Source organism: Poeciliopsis prolifica, unplaced genomic scaffold, assembly GCF_027474105.1.
Source record: "Poeciliopsis prolifica strain line A6 unplaced genomic scaffold, Auburn_PproV2 SCAFFOLD003, whole genome shotgun sequence".
In the NCBI taxonomy this organism is placed as follows: domain Eukaryota; kingdom Metazoa; phylum Chordata; class Actinopteri; order Cyprinodontiformes; family Poeciliidae; genus Poeciliopsis; species Poeciliopsis prolifica.
Window position 1 is genome coordinate 16,610,910 of NW_026562378.1, and position 23,869 is coordinate 16,634,778.

Consider the following 23,869-nt stretch of genomic DNA (forward strand, 5'->3'; position numbering starts at 1 on the left):
TGATGGCTGCTGCAGTGGAGGAGAAGAGCCTGGTATTTTAAGACTGGTGTGTGTCTGTGTGAGCCTGTCTGTGTGTGCTGATCCATGACTGAGTGCAGCATGGTGGTTTCTGCTCATCACTGCGATCGGAACAGAGCGGGCTCTGTGCTGAGCACAATGAGACAGCAGCAGCAGAGTCTTCAGGCCGGCCTGGCCCTGCCAGCATCCTGCCTCCCAGCAGCAGCGGCGGACTGAAGCCTTTAGTGTTTCTGCAGAGACGCAGCGAGCTGCCACACAGCCGCCACAGGAGCTGGGGAAACCAAGGCAGCCCTGACTTCTTCCTCTGCTCAGACTGATGTTTGGCCCGCTGACAAACATGTTGGTTCACTTCCAGGACGCAGAGTTAGAGCCCAGATACATTAAGCCATTAGAACGGAGCTTGGCTCCTGCACTGGTACCAGGATTCCCACACTGTGCTTGTGTGTCAATATGTCCAAATTCAACATTACGGGTCTGGACATTTTTTAGGATACTAAGACAGGTGAAAGGACCTAAGTATGTAAGTAAAAATACAAAAATAGGTGGGAGTAAAAAGTATGCAAGTAAAAGTAAATATTGTGTAAGAATGTGCATGTAAACGTATGCTGGTGTAAGTAAGTAACCAAGTGTACAAAGGTTTAAGTACGTACAAGAGTAAGTAAAATTAATTAAATGTAAATGTGAATAAGTAGGTGCAAGTATGTGTACATCAGTGTATGTAAAAGTACTTAAGTAAAATTACTTCTTTAAGTAAATGTATATAGGTGTGAGTAAAAGTATGCAAGTGTGAGTGCAATTATGTGTATATACATGTAAGTATGTAAGCGAGTAAAAGTATGAAAGTTTACGTAAGGGTATAGAAATACAAGTAGGTGTATGCAAAAGTATGAACATGCAAGTAAGTGTGGGCAATAGTAAGTATGTGTAACTGTGTAAGTAAGCATGTGGATGGATGGATGAAGGGAAGGATGGAGTGATAGATGGAGGGATGGATGGATAGATGAACAGATACATGGATGGGGAACTTTTCAAAAATGGTTAAAAGAAATAGTCTAAACAGAAAGATTTTCCAAACTAGTTTTTTTTTATCCCTCATTATCCAGACTATGTGGGGTTGGTGTCTAATTTGATACTTTTGCATTCTTTTTCTGACTGCATAAAAACTCTGTGCTACAAAGAGTTTGTTAGCGTGAAGAAGAAACTGAATGAGCAGCTGAGGATATAGACTCGAGCACATCTACGTAATCAGCTCCACAGTGCTAATCAAAAACACAGCGCCACAGAAACATAAATGTTGTTTAATGAAGTCATAAAACAGGCTTTTATGTCTCAAGTCTCTCACCACAACCTATTTTTATTCTACTCAACCATAAAGTGTGTGATGATTTGAAAAACCTTGCTGCTCTGTGGTTTAGTCAACCCCCTGAGTCCCCTGAGTGAGGACACCCACTTAAAGCATGCATCAACAGCCTACCAGAGTCGCAGCTTACCCACAAAACGTACGAGGTTGCACTTACATACGGCAAAAACACTTAAATACAATTAAGTGTGCACACACAGGTAGAAGAGCGCACATAAACACACGCAGACAGGTTCATGCAGGCAGGAGCAGCGCCGCAGTAAATGCTATGCATGGTTATTAGGCTACTGAGTCAGAGATCTATTCTTAGCGGTGTATTAAGTAAAAAGCCAGAGGTGTCTTTTACATGGAGGGGGGCTAATCTACAGTATGAGACATGGATTATGGAATCAAAGCAAGATTGGCCCAGGTGTCTCCAACAACGCCAGAGCACAATCCCTGCAAGCAGGATTGAAAAGAGGAAAAGAGAGACGACAGACACGTGACAGAAAAGGAGAGGAGTGTTCATCTGTAAATAAGCCTAGTTACAACAATCCCTTCCTCTGCTCAATCACAACACTTCAGTGGCGAAATTTCAACACATCCACAGCAGTCTTGAGTTGCCACAGAAGAGAGCTCTCCATGAGAAGAGGACAAAAGGAAGAAATTCAGCATGGAGCGTCCTACAGACGACAGAAAGAGAGCAGAGGATCCTGCTGGTTCAGTAGTCACCCTGCAGGCCTCTCCCATTGGCCTGTCGGGGAAGGCGGGAAGGAGGGAGAGAGACTGGAATAGAAAGACAAGAGAGAAAAACAGAGAGAGGGAATTCCTGTGGCTTGGCACGGCGCACCGAAAGAGGCGTGGCCTGTCGTGTGTTTACAGTGTAAAGCAGTTAGAAACAAGCCTTCTCCTAGGAGTTTGGGCCTCAGATCTGTTGCTCCTTCTGTCTTCTGCTCGCAAAAACACAATCAAACAAACAGAAGGAAAACAAAGAAAAACCTGTCGCTCATCAACAGCACAAGTGTCGGGTTATTTTATTATCTTCTTACTCATCTACGCCATTTCACTTCTTCTTCTTTTTTGTTTTCTTGTACTTGGCGGCAGAGTCTGGGCTTCGCTGTCAACACTTAACATCAGGGCTTCATTATGGGATCACTGCTGGTGTTGTGGACTCAGAAAAAGTGTCATCTCCCCTTACAGTGCCTTGCAAAACTATCCATACAACCAAAACCTTTCCACATTCTGTTGTAAACACTAGCGTCAATGTGACCTTATGTGTTAGATAAAAAAAAGTGGATCATATTTCCAAAATGGAGACAAAATGGCTGGTTTGAAATGAAAAATGCCTTCAATCCCTCTTGTCAATGCAATCAAAGCTTTAAATTTGCTGAGACATGTCTGCACCACGTTCACAAATCAAGACTTTTTAAGTAAATATTCTTGCGAAACAGATCAGTCACATTGGATGGGAAGAGTCACAATCAATTTTCAAATCTTGCCAAAGATTATCTATTGGAGATAAGTCTGGGTGATGCTAACATATTAGTCTGCTCTGACCTAAACCAATTAACTGTAAATTGAGAGACTTTTCAGTGCCACACCAAAGCAGGTCCTTAAAACTTGAATAATAAAAAACTTTTGCACTGACCTTTGAAGGTCACAGTTTAATAATCTAGTTCATTTGAAAACAGAAGCTGAAATTTCAAAGATAAACTCATCAACAAAGTCCCTGAAAATCATAATTCTATTTGAATAAAGTTATAAATTTCTCATCAATCCAGACCTCAAAATCCTGTGCACAAAATTAGCTGATGTAAACAGCGACAGTTTATTTTGCATTTCTGATTATTTTTGTCATTAATCTGCTGCACACTGTTGTACACAATGCAGCTACAATGTACTGAGAAATTTATTACCGTCAGATTGCAACGGTAATTGTTAGCAAAGCCACTCGGCATATCACTTAGCAAATTCCTCTTTTCTCAAACTTAGGACTGGAACATGGTTAGATTAAAGCTCTTTTGGAGGTAAAATAAAACAGCACAAATATTGCATCTTTGTTCCAAATATCACTAAAAGCAACTTACATCACATTCTGAGTTGATGGCAGTATGTTGGAGTAGCTCTGCTACGCTTGTTTTGATTTGTTCTGTGTGAAACTTCTTTTGAATTTTCTGGGTGAAATGCAGCTTTTTTTTTTTTTTTACTATTATTCCAGGATTTCTGCTCTCACTTTTTTATATTTTTGGAAAGTTATGATGCACATCAAGTTCAGCCAATCTCTTCCAACTATCAGATTGGGCGAGGATTATATTCCCGACTGCAACATCTCAGTTTGGGTTTCCAAAAGCAAATGAAGCTGGTTAGCTGTAATCGCCAACAACTGATGTCCATGTTACTGTGAAATATCATCTCTGCTGCCAGGATTTTGAACCGCATTCAAGAACAGTCAGGAGACTTGCTAAACAACAATCTTCAGTCAGGGGCTGCTTCAGATTTGTTGCAACACCAACTGCTACTGGAAGCCTTTCCTTCCCACAGCATCACCATCCACAACTGCTCTTTGAAGACGACTTTTTGAAAAAGTTTCTTTCAACTGAATTAGATGGTCTATCTGACCATCTAAATACATTTGGTTGGGGGTTTTGATGAAGTGAAAATGTGTGGGGGTGGTGAATAATTTCACAACGCGCCCTATATCCGAGTTTGAGAACATTTCTGTAGAGACGTTAAAAAAAAATACAAAAATCCAGTTTAGTTCAAAGACACAGCCTGCAGCAAATAGTCTGACACTTGTCAAAACCAGCTATAACATACTCTATTGTACATGTACACACTTGCTACAACACGGCAGACATATGCTCAGCCTTCATAAGTACCTGACACACAACACCAACTCATATTTCCTATGAGCGCCGCGCTAATGTTAAATCTTTTTTTTTTATTATTTGTAGTGCTTGTAGCAAATGAATAAGCGACTCTTGTAGGCTTTTTAAAAGTGCTCCTGAGAGCTGCCCCCACTGGGCCCAGAGGATGAGAGCTTAAGGTTAAAAAGCCTATTTAAATTTCAGAGAGAGACACATACTCACGGCTAACAGCTAGCGGTCCCTGTAGCTTTGCTCTGTGATGTATAAGTGCTTCTAAGCTTTTACAGATGTAAAGAAAAAATGGAGCAGACAGTTGTCAGCGGGGGTTCAGGGGATCACCTGTAGTTGATCAGAAAATGCCAAATAACTCTGAGCGAAGTCTGAGCTTCGTGAAGAATGTCAAACTTATCATTTTGGGCCGCATCGAGATCATGGATGTCCTCCAGGGCTTGTTGTGCCAGAATGTATTGATAAAACCTATTAAACTGTTAAAATACCAATACATAGCTGTATCTGCATGCAATAAGTATTTCTTAAAATCAAATTATGTCAAACATCTTTCCCATTGATTAGTCCCTCCTGGATTTTATGATTGGTTTTGTGATTTTTTTACAATAATCACAGATTTTGTGATGCTAGTTTAAAATATTTCCATCACAAAGATGTTTAAATATCAAAACTAAATAAAAGCACAGAATTAAATAAGATGAATTATGAAGTCCTTCAAACTAGTGGTGGTTGAAAGACTTATCCAGTTTTTGCTGGAAAGAAAGAATAGAGAAAATCATAAATCATGCAAATGGAAATGATTTAGTTTGTTTCCATTTATCACGCGATTAATTGTTTTATTGCAACAACCCTAAATAAAGTCCGGGGATGTATTGATTTTATATGAATTTCCACAATCAAGGAACCTCAAAAAACTGAACGGACTAATTGATGTAATTTGGGAGTAAATGGATAAAAACTGACAAGATCACATTTTAAGAACACAACCCTCATCCTGAAGCTTCTACTCACGTATCCCTCTATTTAAAGGGCCACACAAAAAACTATGGCGGGCCGGATTTGGCACTTGAGCCTCGAGTTTCACACATGACACAGAGTGTGAGAAGCGCTCAGTTTCAAGTGTATAAGAACGTCTCAGTATCAGTGTGAGCGTTGGATTTCTAAGCAGAACACTACAGGAGTCTGGTTGTTGTGCAGGACAGAAGTAGAACAGGGGCAGCTAGTTGTGTGTTTTGGTGTGGGTTGCAGAGGAGAGGAGCTTTAGGCACATGAGCAGATGCTTGTGAGTGCCAGCATCTCCCCTCCACGAGAGTGTGCCTCTCTCTGTGGGGAATAGTGCTGTAGGTGGTTGGAGAAGTGGGCGGGGTCAGGGTGCAGCAGTGGAGCCAGGTGTGTGCTGGAGCTGGAGGCTGGATGGCTTGCTGTAGTACCTTGTTAGTCACAGTGTTGATTGCCAGCGTTGGAGAGGCACTTCCAGAGATCATACAGTCCATCCCCAAAGACTCTGAATCCAGGCTGTATGGTGTGGAAGCCTGTGGAGGTGGGAAGGAGAGAGGGGGGTGTAGAGGCACAACAGTAAAAAATAAAAATAAAATAATAATAATCCAATTATTACAAACACAGGATCTCACCACAGAGGGCTGAATAGAGCAGCCTATATTGACGGTATAAACACAAACTAACACCAGATGCATCTGCAAGATACCAAATATAAAACCAGAATGGAGCAACACCTTTATTTAGGTCATCTTTGAACTGAGATTTTTTTAAAAAGACGCCCCCCTTCCTCCCTGACTCTCACTACCAATCAGACTTACAGTGTTGCACATACATGCCCTCTTCTTGCCGTATATGCAGTGTTGTCAGAGATAACTCTGCTATGCCCGTCTCCCAAAACTGCTTACTGTAAGAGGATTGGCTGCCAACAATACCACTTTTTTAAATTCACGATAAATATAAATGAGATTTCTAAAAAGAGAAAAACTCAATTTCAATGTCTGTGACTCTTAATGGAAAGCCTTTTGGGCAGACGGTGCCTCTGTGGGGGAGGGGTTTAAACAGAGCATTTGTATTACAGAAAAACATTCTCTTCACTTTGTGCGCTCTTTTGTGTCGCACTCAAACGAGTAAAGCTGCATTTTGCATCATATCTATATGAACATAACAGACAAATGTGTGATTTATGCATACTGGTGTCCTTAATCAGCTTAATCAATTGCTTTAACACACTGTGTGTGTTCAGCGATGCTCCAGAGTCAGGCTAATGCAAAGAGTGTATTTAAATAACCTGCAGATATATGTTCAAGTGGAAAAAAACTCAGGCATAATTACTTATGGTATGGATGCCAATAATTCTACTGAGGTATCTGAGTTGTACCTTTTCCAGAGCTGAATCATTATAAACTGAACAACTGCAGTGGTTTTGATTAATAAAAACTGGCTGCACAGTACACCAAAAGACTCATATGTTTACATACAACCTCACCAATATTTGGATAAAATGTCCTGGAACAAGCTGAAGAAAAAACAAACACTTTTGAAATCAACAAATTGTAACATATTTGTAGATGGTTATTTGACAACTGCTAAGCTTAATTAAAACTGAGCTGAAAAAAGATGGTTATAAGTGACATACTGAGAGTTAGAATTGTTATAGTATATTTTATGTATTTATCAGCTTTCTGTATAATCTGTAATTCAGTTTTTTACATTTTTATATACGTTTAATTTATCATCCCTCAAATATTTGAATCAATTTTTCATGTATGTGGGTTTTAAAGATGGACCACAGGGAGCGTAGCTGTATATAAACTCCTAGAAAAGTGAAATTAGGATCCTCCCCTAACCTTAATAAAGTCTGTTTTTTCTTTTTAAACCATATTTATCACATCTTTGGGGTTATTGTCATGTTAGATCTAAGACTGGGCATAAAGGCATACATATAAAATCTTAGATTTACCAAAAAGATTTACCAAAAATTTGATCAACTGATAAAATCGATTTACTCCCCAGTTCGAGTTAAAACAGGTAATTGCTGCCAAGTTTCAACAATCTGACCCAAACTGTTTGGGAAACCAAAGTCTAAAAAAACTTTAGATCTGTTTTTATTTTCAGGATCTCAGAGTCCCTGGTGCCCGTCTCCAGCAGTTGTTGGGAACATCCTGGACAGGTTGCACCCAATCATGTTTTTGGATGAAGCACCAGGAGAAAACCATGCATGGACAATCCATAAACCTCTAAGTCTTTCATAAACTGGAACTTCTTGGAAAACCAGTACAAATGTCCCCAATCAAGTGAGTGGAAGGTCATCATTCAATGGACTCAGAAATAAGGCAATGATCAAAACCTAATCAATATGTAGAATTTCAACCTGGTTTGGATTCTGATGAAAAATGTGAATTTTTGATTGAAATTCCAAACAGTAAAAAGAAGGACAAAAGGAAACTGAAGCAAGCTGATCTCAACACTTGAGTTAAGGATGGATGCAGAAAGCAGTTTTCTTTTGATTTGAAGCGACTCACCCGCTCTCCAGACCGTGGCCTCTTCTTTGGCCGAGTCGGCAATGCGTCCTCCTTCGGGTTGGTGTCAATGGCCCAGTAAGAGCCCTGCAGACAAACAACAGATCTGTGAGTCGATACCAAGGATTGTTTTCATAACTTTATTACAGTGGTCTATAAACAATTTGTGTAAGGCCAGACAGGAAACCAAGAAAAGAAAAAAGGAAGTCAGGAAGTTTCCCCTCTGCCTTCACAGTCTGCCCTATCAGCCGAAATCTTTATTGGAGCTGATAGTCGAGTGGTTAAAGGTTGTGTCGAGTGTAGGAGGTCTTTGTTAGGAGGAAAGGCTGGGCTTTCTCTCCTCGGCGAGAGGCGGCGGAGGGCAGCTGGTGGTAGTAAAATGTTAAGCCTTTCCTGCAGCTCTGCGTTCTCGGCCTCAGGTACTGAACCCAGAGCGAGCGCCGCTGCCAAGGATGAAGAAAATAGGCTCAGCAATCAAAGTAGCGCTCGCCTCGCTGTGTTGCTCCTTTCAAGGTCTGAGCAAGGCTAATGGAGAAGAGGGAACTCCACCACCAAGCTGAATTATTTACCTTTCCATTTGGCCTCAATTAATTTATTTTTCAATAGTGTTCCACCTGGAAGGCAACAGGAGTAACGCTCAGCTTTATATAGAGCAAGATTCCTACCCTAAGGCTGTATGGGTTGTGAATTTGTTTTCAATATTTTACACAATTCATCATAAGATCTCAACTGTCAAGATCAGCACTTTGGAAATCACTTCCTTAACAGAGAGAATAATTGATATTTCCATAGGAGACTCAGAACAACAGGCCGGACTCCAGAACCCCAGCAAACACACCGCTTTACTCTGACTGCATCAGCTAGTGTGTTATTTCTACAGCTTTCACACCAAGGCTGGATCTAGCGGGCTTAAATTCTAACTTTGAGAATGTGTGCAGCAATTAACATTGTCCTCAGAGGATAAATAATTCACACTACAAGCAAAAACATGGATATTACTGTATAGATATGGGCCATGGTTGAATAAAGCACACACTGATGAGAGGTTCGACTCGAGACAAAAAAAGATTTGACAAAATCTCTACATTTGATCTTCTCTGAAATTGCAGTGGTTAAAAACGGACTGAATGCTTCCTAGTTTTTTGTCGCACAGACAAAGCTGGGCTTGGTTGCCGTTTTTTTTAATTGAGAGAGGAAGAGGAATAAGTTAACCCTCCTGGGACGGGAGTTTCTGCGTTTTCCTCCACTCAACCCAAGAGAGTTTGCAGGGGAAAAAAAAGGAATAATATATAAAGACTCATTAAATTATTCACAAATACAGCAGTATACTGTAGCAATGCCAAGTCAAGTGTGTCGAAGTCTGGGGCAAAAACAGAGCAAAGCAGCCGCAGCATTCTCTGTGGTCAGAAGACGAAGGAGGTAAAGTTTGTTTTATTTGTTCAATGCAAACGGATCCCAACAGCAGATCTTCTCTTCCTCCAAATGACACAGCTCATTTTCATGCGTTAGCATAAATTACGTCACCTGCTTCCTCTTTTTAATGTAAATTTTAGAGCGACAAACAAACAAGAATGAAGCCGTAGCTCAATTAAAATGAGGATTGTTACAGGTAGACTTCACATTGCGTTTCTTACCTCTGCATGTGCACAGTACTAACAGTCATCTCTAACATCATCTCACTGACAGGGAGCGACATGACTCTCCTATCTCGTGCAACCAGCAGTTCTCATATTCCTGCCACATTACAATATTGATGCAACATATCAAGACCGGCTAGCAGCTCTTTGAAGTTGTCTTCAGGGGGGGAAAGGCAGTGAGGAAAATTCCAAATTAAACATTAAGGATGCGAACATGTTGGCCATGCATTTGGAATGGGATCCATACTGCAATAGATTATTTTGTATTTAGTGGAGCAGCTCCCAGGAGTGTCAATATCAGAGGATTACAGCAAAACATGAAATTAGCATTCAGTCCCCATCCTCTACACAGCCTGGTGTAGCTCTTCACGCGCGCGCGTGTTGGTGTGTGCATATAATTATTTGTGTTGCTGCCTGAGCATATGTAGTGTGTGTTTTGGCAGGACAGAGATGATATCTGGGTTTGGCTGCATATAGCTGGACCTATGCACACCGTCACTGTACAGGTGAAGCTCACTAAATTAAAACATCATTTAATGCCTTATTTGAGTCATTTGGCCACAACAAATTATATACAGATTAATTATAAACAGCAATATATTGAAAGTTAATTAAAGTTGAAGATCATTACTTAAAGCTTAAAAATATCACAGGGTGCTGTAATACAGTATATCAATGAAAAGATGAGTGGAAGGAGAAAGTGTCCAAAAGCAATTGAGATGTAATTGCAGCCTTAAGATTGTGAATCATAACCCATTGAAGAAGTAGGTGTGTCTGCAGACAAAGTAGGCGTTTCTAAAGGGAAACGTTTTTAATGAGCCACACCTGGATAGATTAATTAATATCTGTAATTGGACTTTATTTTGAAGAAACATTGCTAGATTCCCTCTCTGACGACGGATTTTCATTTAATTATCTAATTTCACAAGCTTAACGTCATAACTATTAAAAGACTTATTAAGCACCACGATATGATAATGGCAGGTCACGACTCCTCCTGCCTCTCTTAACAGAACATCCAGTCACATTCAAAATAAGATCAACAAAATCACAGTGCTTTAATAACCAGTGGTCTGCAACCTACTGCATGTAAATAACCAATCATTTGCTATGACATGAGCTCAAAGTATGACACTACAGCTTATTATTTGACAATAATAATGGATAAGTGGCTTAAGACCTGGTCACTGAAAAGAAAACCTGAAGATACTGGTGGAAAGTTTCTCATGGTGAGTTTTAGAGCCTTTGTTTTTGAACATTACTTTGAAACACAGCATGCCACAGGCATCAAGATCTAGGACTGCGCCCCACGCTGACTAACTGCATCTGAGCACCTAAACTAAAATTATTTACAATGGTAAATCTACTGGCTGAAAGAAAGTCTTTATTTTTGCCAAACAACTCAAGTTTTCTATTTTTCTTTTATTATGATTCTAGATTGCAAAAAGCACTGAAATGGTATTAGTGCACATAACTCTTGTAGTGAAGAACTTTTTTTGATTTCCATGTGTTTTCCATCATTGGAAAGCTTAGAATCCACAATTTTATAATGTGTAAATAACTCAAAACGCCCCAAGTTGTTCATGGTTTTATCCAAAACAGAGCCACCCTTCACATTACCATGAACAAAGAAAATGAGTCAAGAAACTCATATTTTCATTTCAGGTTCTACAGATTATGTGTTATTTTGGGGTCAATTTCAAATTGGGCGGTTTGTGAACGTTTGTCAAGTGGTCCTAAGCCTGAAAAAGTTTGAGAAACACTGCTTGATGATCCCGATTTCATTTTCCAGCAGGATTTGGTAACTGCCCACATTGCCAAAACTGTGCAGCTTTGACCAAATGCTGGTCTGACTTAAACCCCATGGAGAAGCTATGGAGTAAACATGAGATAACCAAGTCAACAATGCTAACAAGATGAAGATCGGTGTTAAACCAACCTGGGCTTTTTTAGCACCTCAGCAGCCATGCCTCGCTGCACTGATGCAATAATTAATACTTTTCAGTTGGTTCATGTATATGTATATGAAAAGAAACCTTTTTTGATTAGTCTGATGCAAAATAATATCAACAAAACAAACAAAAATAAATGCTTGAAATATTCATATTCCTCTCTGTGTGTAATTAATTTATTACATATCTGAGTTTATCTTAAAGACGTCCTAGGTTACTGAGTTGCCCCTGTGAGTCAAGGTCTTTAAACCCCCTCGCAGTCCATCAAGGGATCTTCCTCATCAGGCTGCTGTCGCTTGAGATTGGGAAGTAGATCGAGCTAAAATAGCAACAGTAGGTGGTCCAACTGAGATTTAAATGTCAAATTAACATAGACTATATATTCTTATAGAGGAGAGAAACAGGAGGAGAGCTGAACTGGAAACAAACGAGAGCAGATTTTTTATTTATTTATTTTTTATTAATACTTCAGGGACAATCGTTTCTGGAATCGTTCTGCCCTTCACCACTTTTCTGTCCAAAACTTTTACTTCATATATCCATGTCTGCTGTCTGTGTTGCTTCAAAGATAATAATAAAGATCCATTTCCTTTTACATTTAAAATGCATGTGTGAGAGGAGGTTCGTAAGAAAATGTGCATTCCTTCCGTTTTCAGTCTGTCAGAGTCCTGGCAGTTATTCAAAGGTAACATTTTTCTACCAGGGAGAGCATGACACACACACCCCAAAAATGTTTCAGCTGTGTGTTCAGCCAACAGAGTCTGCTCAGTTGAAATTTAACACATTTTCTCTTTTTTCCTCCCCTCACTTGCATGCAGTCTTGAACTGACCGTGATTCAAATAATGTGTGTCAGTCTTACCTTTCCAGGGTCATCTTTGGAGCGAGGCACTTTGAGAAAACATTTGTTTAGCGACAGATTGTGCCGTATTGAGTTCTGTGAGGGAAAACAGAGAGAACGGTCGTGAGGTAAGTAAACATATCAAAGATGCTGATTGTACAAAGTATTTTGTAACAAAGCAAAAACACTGGTGCCCATAGCAACAAGTTCACACACTTTACATCTTTTTCCCCCCATTGATTTACAGTCAAACAAGAGCTTAAAGGCTGAGAAACATAGATTTCATCTCATCCAATGAACTCCATTTGGGCTGCACATCATATCAAATTCCACGGGTGCCAGAAATAGGAGCAAGAAGGAATCCCACACTGGGATGGCTGCTGATAGCAAGGCCTGATATTAATTAATGCTCTAGCAGCCTCCTGTGGGGGCTGGAAATAAATTATGTAGATCATTCTGAAAGTTAACTCATTACTGTGTTACGAGCTGGTCCACACTGGTGGATTGGGAGATGCATCCAGCTGCCTGATATGAAAGGAGGGATGGGTTTAAGAAACCATGCAGGTTAGATTGCAAAATCTAGGTCCCCCTGCAACAGAAAGACCCCCCAGGCTGCCACCCCACGAACCAGCTGCTGCCTGACCACCGGCGGGCTCGACATTGCCAATGGATCTGCATCCACTCCACTTTATGGACTGGATGCAGACCGATGGTCACAGTGAAAAGCAAAGGATAAGCCGAGAGAGGCGCTCTGTCAGAGACAGACAAGAAACTCCACATTTTTCATGTTAGAGTTTCAGACATTTCCATACTTAAATCAGCCAAGTTCTCAGTGCCGGGAAGGAATACAAATAAGAGTTTACTGCCGGTATTTAGGTCGACTTTAACTATAGAACCTGTAAGGGTGGATGATGTATTGGAACATAGATGGAAAGATGAGTGGAAGGAACAAACACAATAACGTATGGTTGAATGGATGTCGAAATGAACCAATGAGCAGCAGAATGGGTCAATTGGTGGACTGATAGAGTCAGACATTGGAACAGGAAATGAAGTATTTACAATTTACCATTTTTAATACTTATCCAAACATGAAAAGTAATAAAATGTAATGCTTTTCCAGAAAGTGGAAGAACCCTGGATAGAGAGATAACTTCCCACTGATTCATCATAAAAGTTACCCACATGATCGTTGTTAATCCCACTGGTTAAACCTCTGAATGACCACAATTCAGCCAACCTGCTCTTTAATACAAAATTATGGCTTGGTGAAATATTCAAAGGAGCGGCATTATGTATTTTCTACATAAAGCCATTTTATAGGACAACTAAGAAGCTATGTTACCATCAGCTGTTATGAAATGATGTACATGTCAAATTTGACTTCACATCAAATTATATGACGTCTTGAAATTGGGGCTCTGTCTCTTTAAGAACCTCTTACTTTTTCTAACACTCCCACTTCAGTAAGTCAACACAAAAACCATGACATCCATTGATATAGTTTACAATTGTTCTTAGGATGTTGCAGATCCTACGATAAGTTCAGCTGGAACTATATGACTTTATATGGTTCCAGCATGTGCTGCTGCCGCTACTCTGCAGGAGCAGACTAGCGGCATATTTCCAGCTTTGTGGAAATATGCGAAATAGGAACCTCCAAATGGTTGCCAGAGGAGAGCCAAGGATTTCTGAAACATTCAAGAAATAATCAAAGCAACACTCCAGGTATGTTTTTGATGAGGGATTAACATTAAAGCATGATGAAAAGCTCATGCTTTTATGTTAAAAGTTGATTTTTCATAATACCACCCCCTTAAACAATTCTGAGGATCAAAACAGATATAAATCATCTTTAGTATGAGACAGACTTTAAAGCAGAAAAGGGCAACCATTTTCACCTCTAAGCTACACTCATCCCCCACTGTATAGGATTCAGTGATCATTATTCCTTTAGTATTCACTGCTCATTCAAGGCTATAGCTTTTGTGACTGAAATATTGAATTTCTCCCAACCAGAAAAAGGCCTTTATGCCACCATGGGGTAAAATTGAGATTTCAGACTGCATGTCAGGTTTATTCACCTGGACATTCTCACACACTGGAAAAAAGAAGAAAGACAGACAGAAGATTGATGATTGGATGAAAGTGTCTTGTTGATGCAGACTGGTTTGAAATGATATAGGCAACTGCAGCGCCATCAGGCAGATGGGATACAGCTGAAGGACCAAAACAAAAGCCACTGCTGTTAGCTGTAACTGTAGAATTAGACGTCCAAGTCAAACAGGCTCATCAAAAATGGACAAAAAGAGACTGCCTGATCCGAAGACTGTTCATCTCAGCTGCTCAGGGTCAGAATTTGGTTCTGGTATCGGGGATGTATTGGTTTCGTAGATATTTCCTATTAGCACACTTTGGGACCATTAGTTTATGTTAGGGGTTCTGTTTTCTCGTCGATTGTCAATTATCGATCTATCTGCCAATTGCAATTTTGGCCTATACCATTTTTTTTGTCTGAAAGTGTAGCAACAAAGTCGCTGTGTTGGCAACAAGCGTAATGACTATTGTTATCTGCAAACGTGCAGACATGACTTGGTGGGCTGGTCTATTACTAAAACCTCTTTAAAGGCAGAGTAGAAGAGGACAGTGGTTGATATTTAGACCATTGCTGAGGTAGATAAGATCATTGACTAAGGTTGGCTTCACATGGATGTTATCGACAGATTACCAATCTCCCAAATTTAAGTAAACCACCGTTGATAAATCGGTGAGCATCAATATACCTTCACAACCTACCTGTGCATCGTTACTGACAATTTACATCCCTTCCATGACAGGTGTTCCCCACCTTTCAGGGAATAATGTCACAAAGCTCAAACAGTTTGACAATGAGTAATGTGGTGGAACGGGAGATTTACATTGTGGGTGTGCAGTAGACAAACCTGCAGCAAATGCATGATGCTACCGTGTCAATATGGATGAAAATCTGAGCAATGTTTCTGACAGTTTCAGGGAGTTCTGAGTATAAAAGCCGGTGTACCGGCTGAGGAGCGAATATAATATAATTTTATATTTCAGAATGCGTTTATTGTTATTGTATCAAAGCACAACAAAATTAATTCAAGTACAGCCGACCCAAAGAAAAGACAGGAATCAGAACAAGAAAGTTCTAGTTATTTTGGCATATTTTTAAAACCAAAAGTTGTTCACTTTTCCAGCCTCATATTAAACAACTTTGGCCCATTTTAAATGTTCATCTAAGTGAATAGGTGGACAAGTGGAGAAACAGTGAGAGATAGCACACATCATAAACAATACATCTTAAACAAAAAACAGAAAAATGTAAAAATCACCCTAGTTACAACAGCTTATTGAAATGATCATATTGATAATTGGATAGTTAAGTTTATTTAACATATTTTTGTAATAAAAAAAATAGCAAAATGATGTAGTATAATTAAACGCATAAAAAATCCTTTCTTCACACTATGATAATGCTATGGACACCTCATAACATTATTATTTTGGCCACATTGCTCTCTGAGCTTCACATCGAGATAAGGAAATGCTCAGGCTTGCACTGTGATCAGAACTCTGTGGTCTGAACGTAATTAAGCCACAGGCGCCTCACTTTTCCGACCAAGTGAGATTGTGCACAGCTGTGAAGCAGAAAAAAAAATCCAAGCCTGCAGAATCAGATCTCAAATGTCATGCAGACTTGACAAATAGATCCACTGAGACCCCAGTAACCTGGAGACTCCAGGGCAGCCGAGGTAAACGGTTAACCTTATTGTTGTGTTTGCTGATGCAGCCCACTTGAACCAACTCTGGCATCTCTGCAAAATACAGCATGAAGATAAATGTTTTGTTCTTCTGGTTGCATTTCCTCCCCTACTCCAACAACAGTAAAGCCTCATCTTGGATGAACACAGCAAAATGCCTCATCATGCATAGTGGAGAGTGACAAACATAAGACGTTCTCTGCTTTGTCAGCCAATGCTACTTGGGATCCCTGAAATGTATGAAATCAGAAAGGATCTGATGGGACGGTTTCTAAAACAAGTTTCACAGTTCCACAGAACCACAAGCACTCCACAGACATTTTCCTCCACAGTCTGCGTCTAAAAAAGGGGGCCACCTTGTGCCACGCAGATGGGAGGTGAAGAGAGGTGGCTCGTTCCATTAAGGAACGTCTGTTTGCTCTAAATCATTGATACAGTCAAGCGGGAGTGGCTTGGTGCAACATCAGAAGTTTATTTTTTAATGAACCATGCTTTCCTGGTTCTCTATGCTCCTACTGGGCCATAAGAGATGAAAAACTAAGTATGTAGTAAGCAGGTCTTTGCAAAGTCAAAGTTCCTACACAACTTTCATAATCCCCCAGCCCCTAGCAAACTATTGCCCTAAAATCTCCAGAGTTCCAGGTCATTATTTTAAAACCTGCTGAAAAAATTTCACGATGAATCTATAGCAGATCTTCCTGCAGGCTTTGAATATGTAACATATTTAAATGAAACAGCAAAGATGACAATAGAGTAGAATGAAAAAGAAAACTAGAAGTCTGCCTCTGCATCTGCAGAAAGAGAAAAAACAAATTGGAAAGGCATCTAAAAGTAAATATAAGGAAAGAAAGAAGATTGGCGTAAGCTTGTCACAATAAGCAAATAATCAATTGGGCAAATTTGTTTACACAGTTTGAACCAACAGTTGGTTTGAACCAATAAATGTTATTTATTGTTTTGGTTGTGAATTTTTATTTTAGATATTTAAAATATGTTTCAGTTCGAGAGTGAACTGAAACTTTAATGTCACTAAATTAAAGTTAATCAGTGATTGAGAGGGCAAACTTGCATTTTAATGCCATTGTCAACACTTTATTACTTGAAAATAGTTGATGGCAATAATTACTGGGGCAATTTATCATTCAGTAAAATTTGTTATTGTGACAGACAGATAGGACACAATCATGGGAGAGCATGATGGACAAAAGGACATAAGTCAAGAAACAAAAAGATGGAAGGAACATTTAGACAATGGGAATAAAGTCTTGAAATTAACTTTTTTTAGACACTTTTTCCCCATACATATCCAAACCAAAAAGATACTGCAATCACATTCCAGACTTGTGTAGGAACCCTGGAAACAGCAGGTTATCAGCAGATATGAAGCAGGTATGCAGATCTACAACGGAGGGAAATTAAATAGGAGGAAGAGGTCAGAAGGTGTTAGCAGACGTACACAGAGTGAGAGAGACAGAGCTCTCTGCAGGGGGTCTTGCCCAAGTGCAGCCTAGCATCTTACCTGCAACCCCCACAGAGTTCTCTCCATCCAACCTCAGAGTGAGCCTTTGAGTGTGTGTATGTGGGATGCCTCCTACACACCTTACAAGCCGCGTGCGCACACAGGAACGTGTCTCCGAACAAATGGTGGTGATTTAACTCACCAGGACAGTAGTGGAGGCGTAGGCAGCTCCGCCCTCACAGCCAGCAACCCCCCCTGTTCCCGCTGAGAAGCGCCGCAGCTCGGCAGAAGGGCCGCCAGGGAAAAAGTAGGTCAGGCTGACCTCTGAGCTCGGCGTGTCAAACGTTCAGAGTGAAGCTGAAGGGACAGGCCGTGTCAGAGCCCTGCTCCTCACAGCTGGGGAGGAAGAGGGGGCTTGCGCACCCGCCAGAAACCCAAGGGAGAGAACTCAGCAGGCTGCTTATACAGACGAGCGTATACACAAGTATACCAGCCATAACGTATAGGTGACGAAGACCAGCAACTGAAGGAGAGGAAGGCCTCGCAGACTAGGCTGATGTGAATAAATCAATGCCACTCTATGTTTGAGATCTTGCCAGCTTCCCACCATCTATTTGTAACTTCATGCCTCCGGACAGCGCGTAAAGAAGAGAAGGCTTTATTCAATCAACGCTCGTTATTCAGTTAGAAGTTGGAAATTTAACTGTCAGTCTGTAAATGCAAAATTACCCGAGGCAGTTCCGAGGCCATGCAAGAGTTTGAGATGATAAAAGTTCAAAAGAACCTCAAATGACAATGTTAGAGAACATAAGGGTGAAATATTTTAGTTTATTACCAGAAAATCCAAAAATATAGAAATTATGGAATATAAATCAAAATGAGCACTTTTATCGCTTTTAGTTTTTAAACAACTCTTCTGACACAAAAATGCCTTTGAGTCTCACTCTCAAAACTGAATTATGCATGCATGTTATGGATGATGAAGTGCATGCAACAATTTGACTTTAGGTGTTTAGCACTTTTTGGGCTACGGCTACCACTAAAAGCTTCTCGTATTAAGTAGCACGGTGTGCTTTGCAGTAGCGTTTTACCCATGTGTTCTTTGTCGCTCTAACATTCCAGTTCTGTTTTATTCTCGATTTCTGCAGGTGTAGAGGCAAACTTCTAGTTTTCTTCTATTATCTGTATCCTTCTTTGTCATTTCTGCCATTTCTTAATAACATTTTGCCCCATCTTCCTTCCTTTCTTTTCCATCTCTTTTCTATATGTTTTTAAAATAACCCAAACACTATAAACAGACTGCAAGATGCTAAAGAAAGTCTTGAAAAATCCCCAACAATTTAATCACTGGATCTTCAAGAAGTGTAACAACTGTGGATATAAAAGTGCATACCAGTACAATCAGAAATACACCAGATGAGTTTGGCTTCTAAAGAGGATGATGTGGAGGAAAGAAACCTTTGCAGGGGAAAAAAAACATGAAATTTGACAGAAAGAACATGGAGAAAGACCAGAACTTCTGGAATAACGTTCTTTGGACAGATAAGTCTACATATTTGAAATAAACCAAATACTTAATTCCAGGAAAAGTCCTTCATACCAACTGGAAAGTATGGAGCTGGAACCATATCAGAGGTGCTTGAACACAAAGCAAAATAAATACTAAAGCTTGAACCCTGTAGTATGATAACTTAAAACACACCCATAAAAACACTCAGGACTGGCTGAGTGTTAAGTGCAAGTCCAAATCTTGATGTCATTGATTTGATGTAGGGTGAAACAGGTTGTACATATAAGAAACTGCTGAAATATCACACAGCTGAAAGTGAGAAGTGGACAAAACTTTCCTAAGACCGTCAGAAACTGGCAGAAGGCTACAAGAAGCATCTCACTAAAACTCATTATTATAGATGGTAGCATTAGCTTTTAGAGCACAGGGTGTCCAAGGTTTTTACAAAGTAAAACTTGCTGTTTAATCTTTTTGATGAGATTGTTTAAGGGCTATGAAATGTGTCTGTAATCATTAAAAAACAAATAATTTTATCAATAAAGGCAAACTAGATGAAAGAAAGCACCACAGGGTTTTTGGAAGAGAAAAAACAGCAAAGTCGTTTCACCAAATCTACGAGCTTTTTTGAAGAACTGGTGCAGTAAGTGAAACCAAAGCAAACACTTATGGAAGCTGAGCTGGTAGGAAAGCAGGAGCCGAGTTTCTGACCTGACAGCAGGTCTGAATGGAACGGGGATTTGAAAGACTTGAGAGCTAGTACCGAGGAGGATGTGTTCAAAAGCAGCCTTTGAAGGAAGATCTTTGAGGTCAATGAAGGAGAGAGAGGAAAGTAAGATACAAACAGAGAAGGGGAAATGAAAGAAAGATAAGAATAGATCTGTTTTAATTAAAAACTGTGGGTTTTTCAATGAGATGATCTTGATCCACGGCACAAAAGAGTGACCTGTGTCAAAGTGGTGAAATATTATGCAAGCCTGTCAAACACAATCAGCTTCTGCTTTATTATAGTGAAGACATAAAGAATAAAATAGTTTTTACTGTTTAAGCTCAAGAGGAACAGATAAAAAGACTCAACCTGCTTAAAATAAAGTCAAACTAGAGTTCTAATTCAATAGAATATAAATGTCAAACATATAAACCCATACTTCCTTTTCTAACAGTATCTGTACCATTTGAACTCTACATTAACTTAAATTGCATGAACTTGACATTACAAGAACAAACGACAGTCATTTGTCAGAACATCAACACAAAGTACTTTTCTACTAACCTGCCCCTAAATAAAATGTATCTAATTTGTAGATAACTATGATGAATAAATGTGCAAGGGTGGCTGAGTTATGGCCAGACTGAAATACTACTTTAACCAATCTTTACCAGATTCAATCAGATTGAGCTCCTGTGTCAAGAAAGATGAGCAAAATGTAGTGCATTTGTAAAGTTTCAAGAGAACAAAACAAAAGAGCTGTGGTGTAACAGTAACAATTATTTATAGAATAGAATAGAATAGCATTTATTGTCATTGAACAGGATTCAACGAAATTTCTATTGCAACTCCCGTGCAAAAAGTCAAAATATACAATATTAAATATTATTATTCACAAGTATTAGTCCACTAAGGGGGTAGAATGAAAGTACATGCACAACAAAATTTAGATTTTTATTAAAATTTTATTGGTTGATTTAGCGGTGGCCATTTGTCATCAGTAATTGTGACAAATTTCTTAAATTTTGATTTATTGTCACAGTACATTCCAATTAATTATGTAAAAAAAAATCCTTATTATCAGGATTAACAGTTGTATTTTATTCTCCACCATTTGTTTAATGAAAGCGTCAAGAAATACCAGTAAATGTTAAAATACAGTTACCATGTGAAGCTTAGTGATAGAAGTCATTCTTCTTAATATGTACTAAAGAAGAGTATTACAAGTGGTTTGTTTTTCTAGAGCACTATTTGTGTTTGTTGGGATATACAATCACACTAAAAAATATGTGATAAATAGTTCTTGTCGTCACTTTTGTCATTATCACAATAGTACGACACAATATTGCGATAACATTTTAACTCCAAAATTGTATCTATTTGAGGAATAGAATGAAAACAGCTGAACACCGCACTTTAAAGATTTTTATTCCAATTCTGTGTTGATTAATCACAAAAAAAGTCCAAATAAAATACACTGAAGCTCAAACAAAACAAAAAAAATCAAAGGGTTTGGATATGTTTGAGGCGCTGCAGGTCTCCTCCCAAAAAGAAGCAGATCTTTGTAGAGAACAAGGCCACACTAAAGTCACCGGTGAGTGAATCAGAACAGATACAATAACACATTCATATGTGCACCGCAACACAAAGGCACACCGGTACATGACTGTATTTTTAGGCCTTTGCTATTTCGTAAGGACCCTGTGACATGCCCACCAACACAGAACGTAGTCCTCAGCCTCGGGGATATGCACCCGGACCAGGGAATGTAGCACCTTCACTGTCTATTTGTAGTGGGTGTGGGAAGGCATGTGGGATGCCACAGCATTTACTCAGCAAGGGTTAGGGAGAAAAAGGCTCAGACAGGCAGGTAGAGGAGGTTTGCTCAGGTAGAAATCACAATCACAAGAGCTCTGATAGCGCTTCAACCTTGTTCTGCGATTATAAAGGTTGTTTTTAGTATTTAGTTTAAAAATATAAGGCCATTATCAAAACCTTACTGTTTTAAGAGTGGCACCCTACAAGAATGGCTTATAAAATTGCTTGGTGTTGAGCACCTCTAAAAGACATACTTACTACAGTCAACAGAGATTTCTTAGTATGAACCTTTTTTCTTCATCATAATGATATAGCCAGGATGCCTGCCAAGACTCGCTGCCCAGTGTACCACAAAACCTGCATTTATCAAAGTTGAGAGACCTAAAGCTCACACTCAAATACCAATGAAGTCAACTATAACGATTTTCACCTTTCATTTTTTTCCCATCCATCTTCAAAGGCATTTGATCTGCCTCCCTTGGCATCTCATAGCTGCGTGTTGGCATGCCTGGTTTAAAACCTCTCACTCTGATCTTTAAGCACTTGTATGTTGATTAAATAAAACATGAAGCGCTTGCTTACCAGCTGAAAAAAATATATATACATATTTACTTGGGTCAAATCTGTCATAAACATACATAAACAAAGTTGTCAGAGCAAAGAGCACTCAATTTCAAAATCCACAGAAGACTGGGACAAAAGGTCAGAAGAAATTAAAATAAAGAAATCAAACTGATGGCTGAATTTTGCCATTTGCACCTTTGTTATCTACTGTCAGACTCTGAGGCATTATAGTAATTAAAACTCAACAGCCACTTCTGCAGAAGTACATGACACTATGGGGAAATGGCATTTCCCCCATCCCCCTTAACAGGGGGCATTTGGCAAAATTAAACTCATTTTTCATAGCAGGACTAATTTAGTGAAGGCAATACATGCAAGAAAGAAATTAGTCTGATAAGGGATTACATGCAAACTTTAGAAGTTGTCAAAGTAGTGGCAGGAGAAATGTGGACCATCACGGATACAACTGGCAAATGCTCAATTGTTTTATTTTCATAAAAAAAAACAGCGAAGATATGAAAGGTTTGCATCAGCTGTCTCCATGCAGAAGGTAAACAGCGTAGCTACAGTAGAAGCTACTGACTAAACTTCTTAAGCAAATACAACATCATCCAAGCGTCCAAACTCCCCCTGAACTTTCTAAGATTTTCTCATTACATTACAGACATAAACTTTAGTGTATGGCTGTAATTTTAAAAACTGAGGTACTGCATAGTTTTGGTGCAGGATAAAAATGATGCATGAGTTTAATGTTTGTTTTAGACAAAGAAGTCTGAACGGTTTTGTATTCAGCTCCATTTGAGTCAGTACCTTGTAGAACCGAATGATCAGGGTCGCTTTTCTGATGAAAGGTGAACCCTCTGACCCAGTCACAAATCATTGGAGTATCTAACAGTTTTTTTCCCACCAAAGACTGACATTTATTTCTCTCCATTAATTTTTTTTTCTCAATAACTGACCAGATTTCCTGACCTTCTTGAAGGGAAGAGTCCTCAACGCATTACGTTCCCATCATCAGAGAACTGCTTTAGTGTTCCTATGCTCCCTGAATGACTTGTGGCAAACACAACTTCTTATAGCTTTCTTTCCACTTCTCTTCCATAACACAGACTAGTTTAATTGAGTTGTCTTGTTAACTGATTCTAATGCATAATTATTTAGTAGTGTTAAAGCAAAGGGGCTGAGAAAGGTGCACCAATTGCAGTTTTCTGGCTGATCAGCAATTACAATCTTTAAGAAGCCTGGCTTGTCGATTCTGGTTTTGGCCAACACCAGTTTTTTTGTTGTTAAATGAGACAATAACATCACAGAGTTGGTAACAGCGGGGTGACTGCAAGCATGTGAACATGACCTGGTGGGCCAGTCTTTCAGCAAAACCTCTCTGGGCAGAGCAAAATAGGTCAGTGATTGGTTTGAAGACCTTTACTGTGTTAGATAAGATCATTGGATAAAATCGGCTTCAAGTATCTCCTAAATCGATGCATCGTTAGGTGCAAATCCATGCCCAACTTCAGATTTTAACTTAGAAAAAAGGAAAAGGAAAACTTTCCCTTCCAGTATTACATAAAATATCGTTTATAATACACTATTTGTGGCTGCTACTTAATACAGAAAATTTCAGGAAATAATACTATTTATTTTAACATTAACATGACCAGTTCCCAATGTTCTTACAAGACCTCACCTTCTCCATATCAACCAGCATCTGATACAAATTAACTACAGAACCTGAACACAGCAGAAGTGGATCTGCGATGCCTGGTTGTGCAGAGAAGTCTTCAACAAAATGCAAGCAAATCGATAGAATTTCATCAGCCAAGTAATTTTGTTCTGGGTTAATTCAAGGATACT

General features: G+C 39.3%; 1 protein-coding gene across 1 annotated transcript in view; it reads right to left on the minus strand.

The window, feature by feature from the left end:
- Positions 1 to 23,869, minus strand: part of foxj3 (forkhead box J3) — a 98,963-nt gene that overhangs the window by 16,898 nt on the left and 58,196 nt on the right. The window contains exons 3-5 of the mRNA XM_055023058.1: positions 12,201 to 12,275; positions 7,755 to 7,838; positions 5,664 to 5,765 (exon numbers count right to left, since the gene is read on the minus strand). Of these exons, the coding sequence (XP_054879033.1) occupies positions 5,664 to 5,765; positions 7,755 to 7,838; positions 12,201 to 12,275 (261 nt within the window). The remainder of the gene's footprint in view (positions 1 to 5,663; positions 5,766 to 7,754; positions 7,839 to 12,200; positions 12,276 to 23,869) is intronic.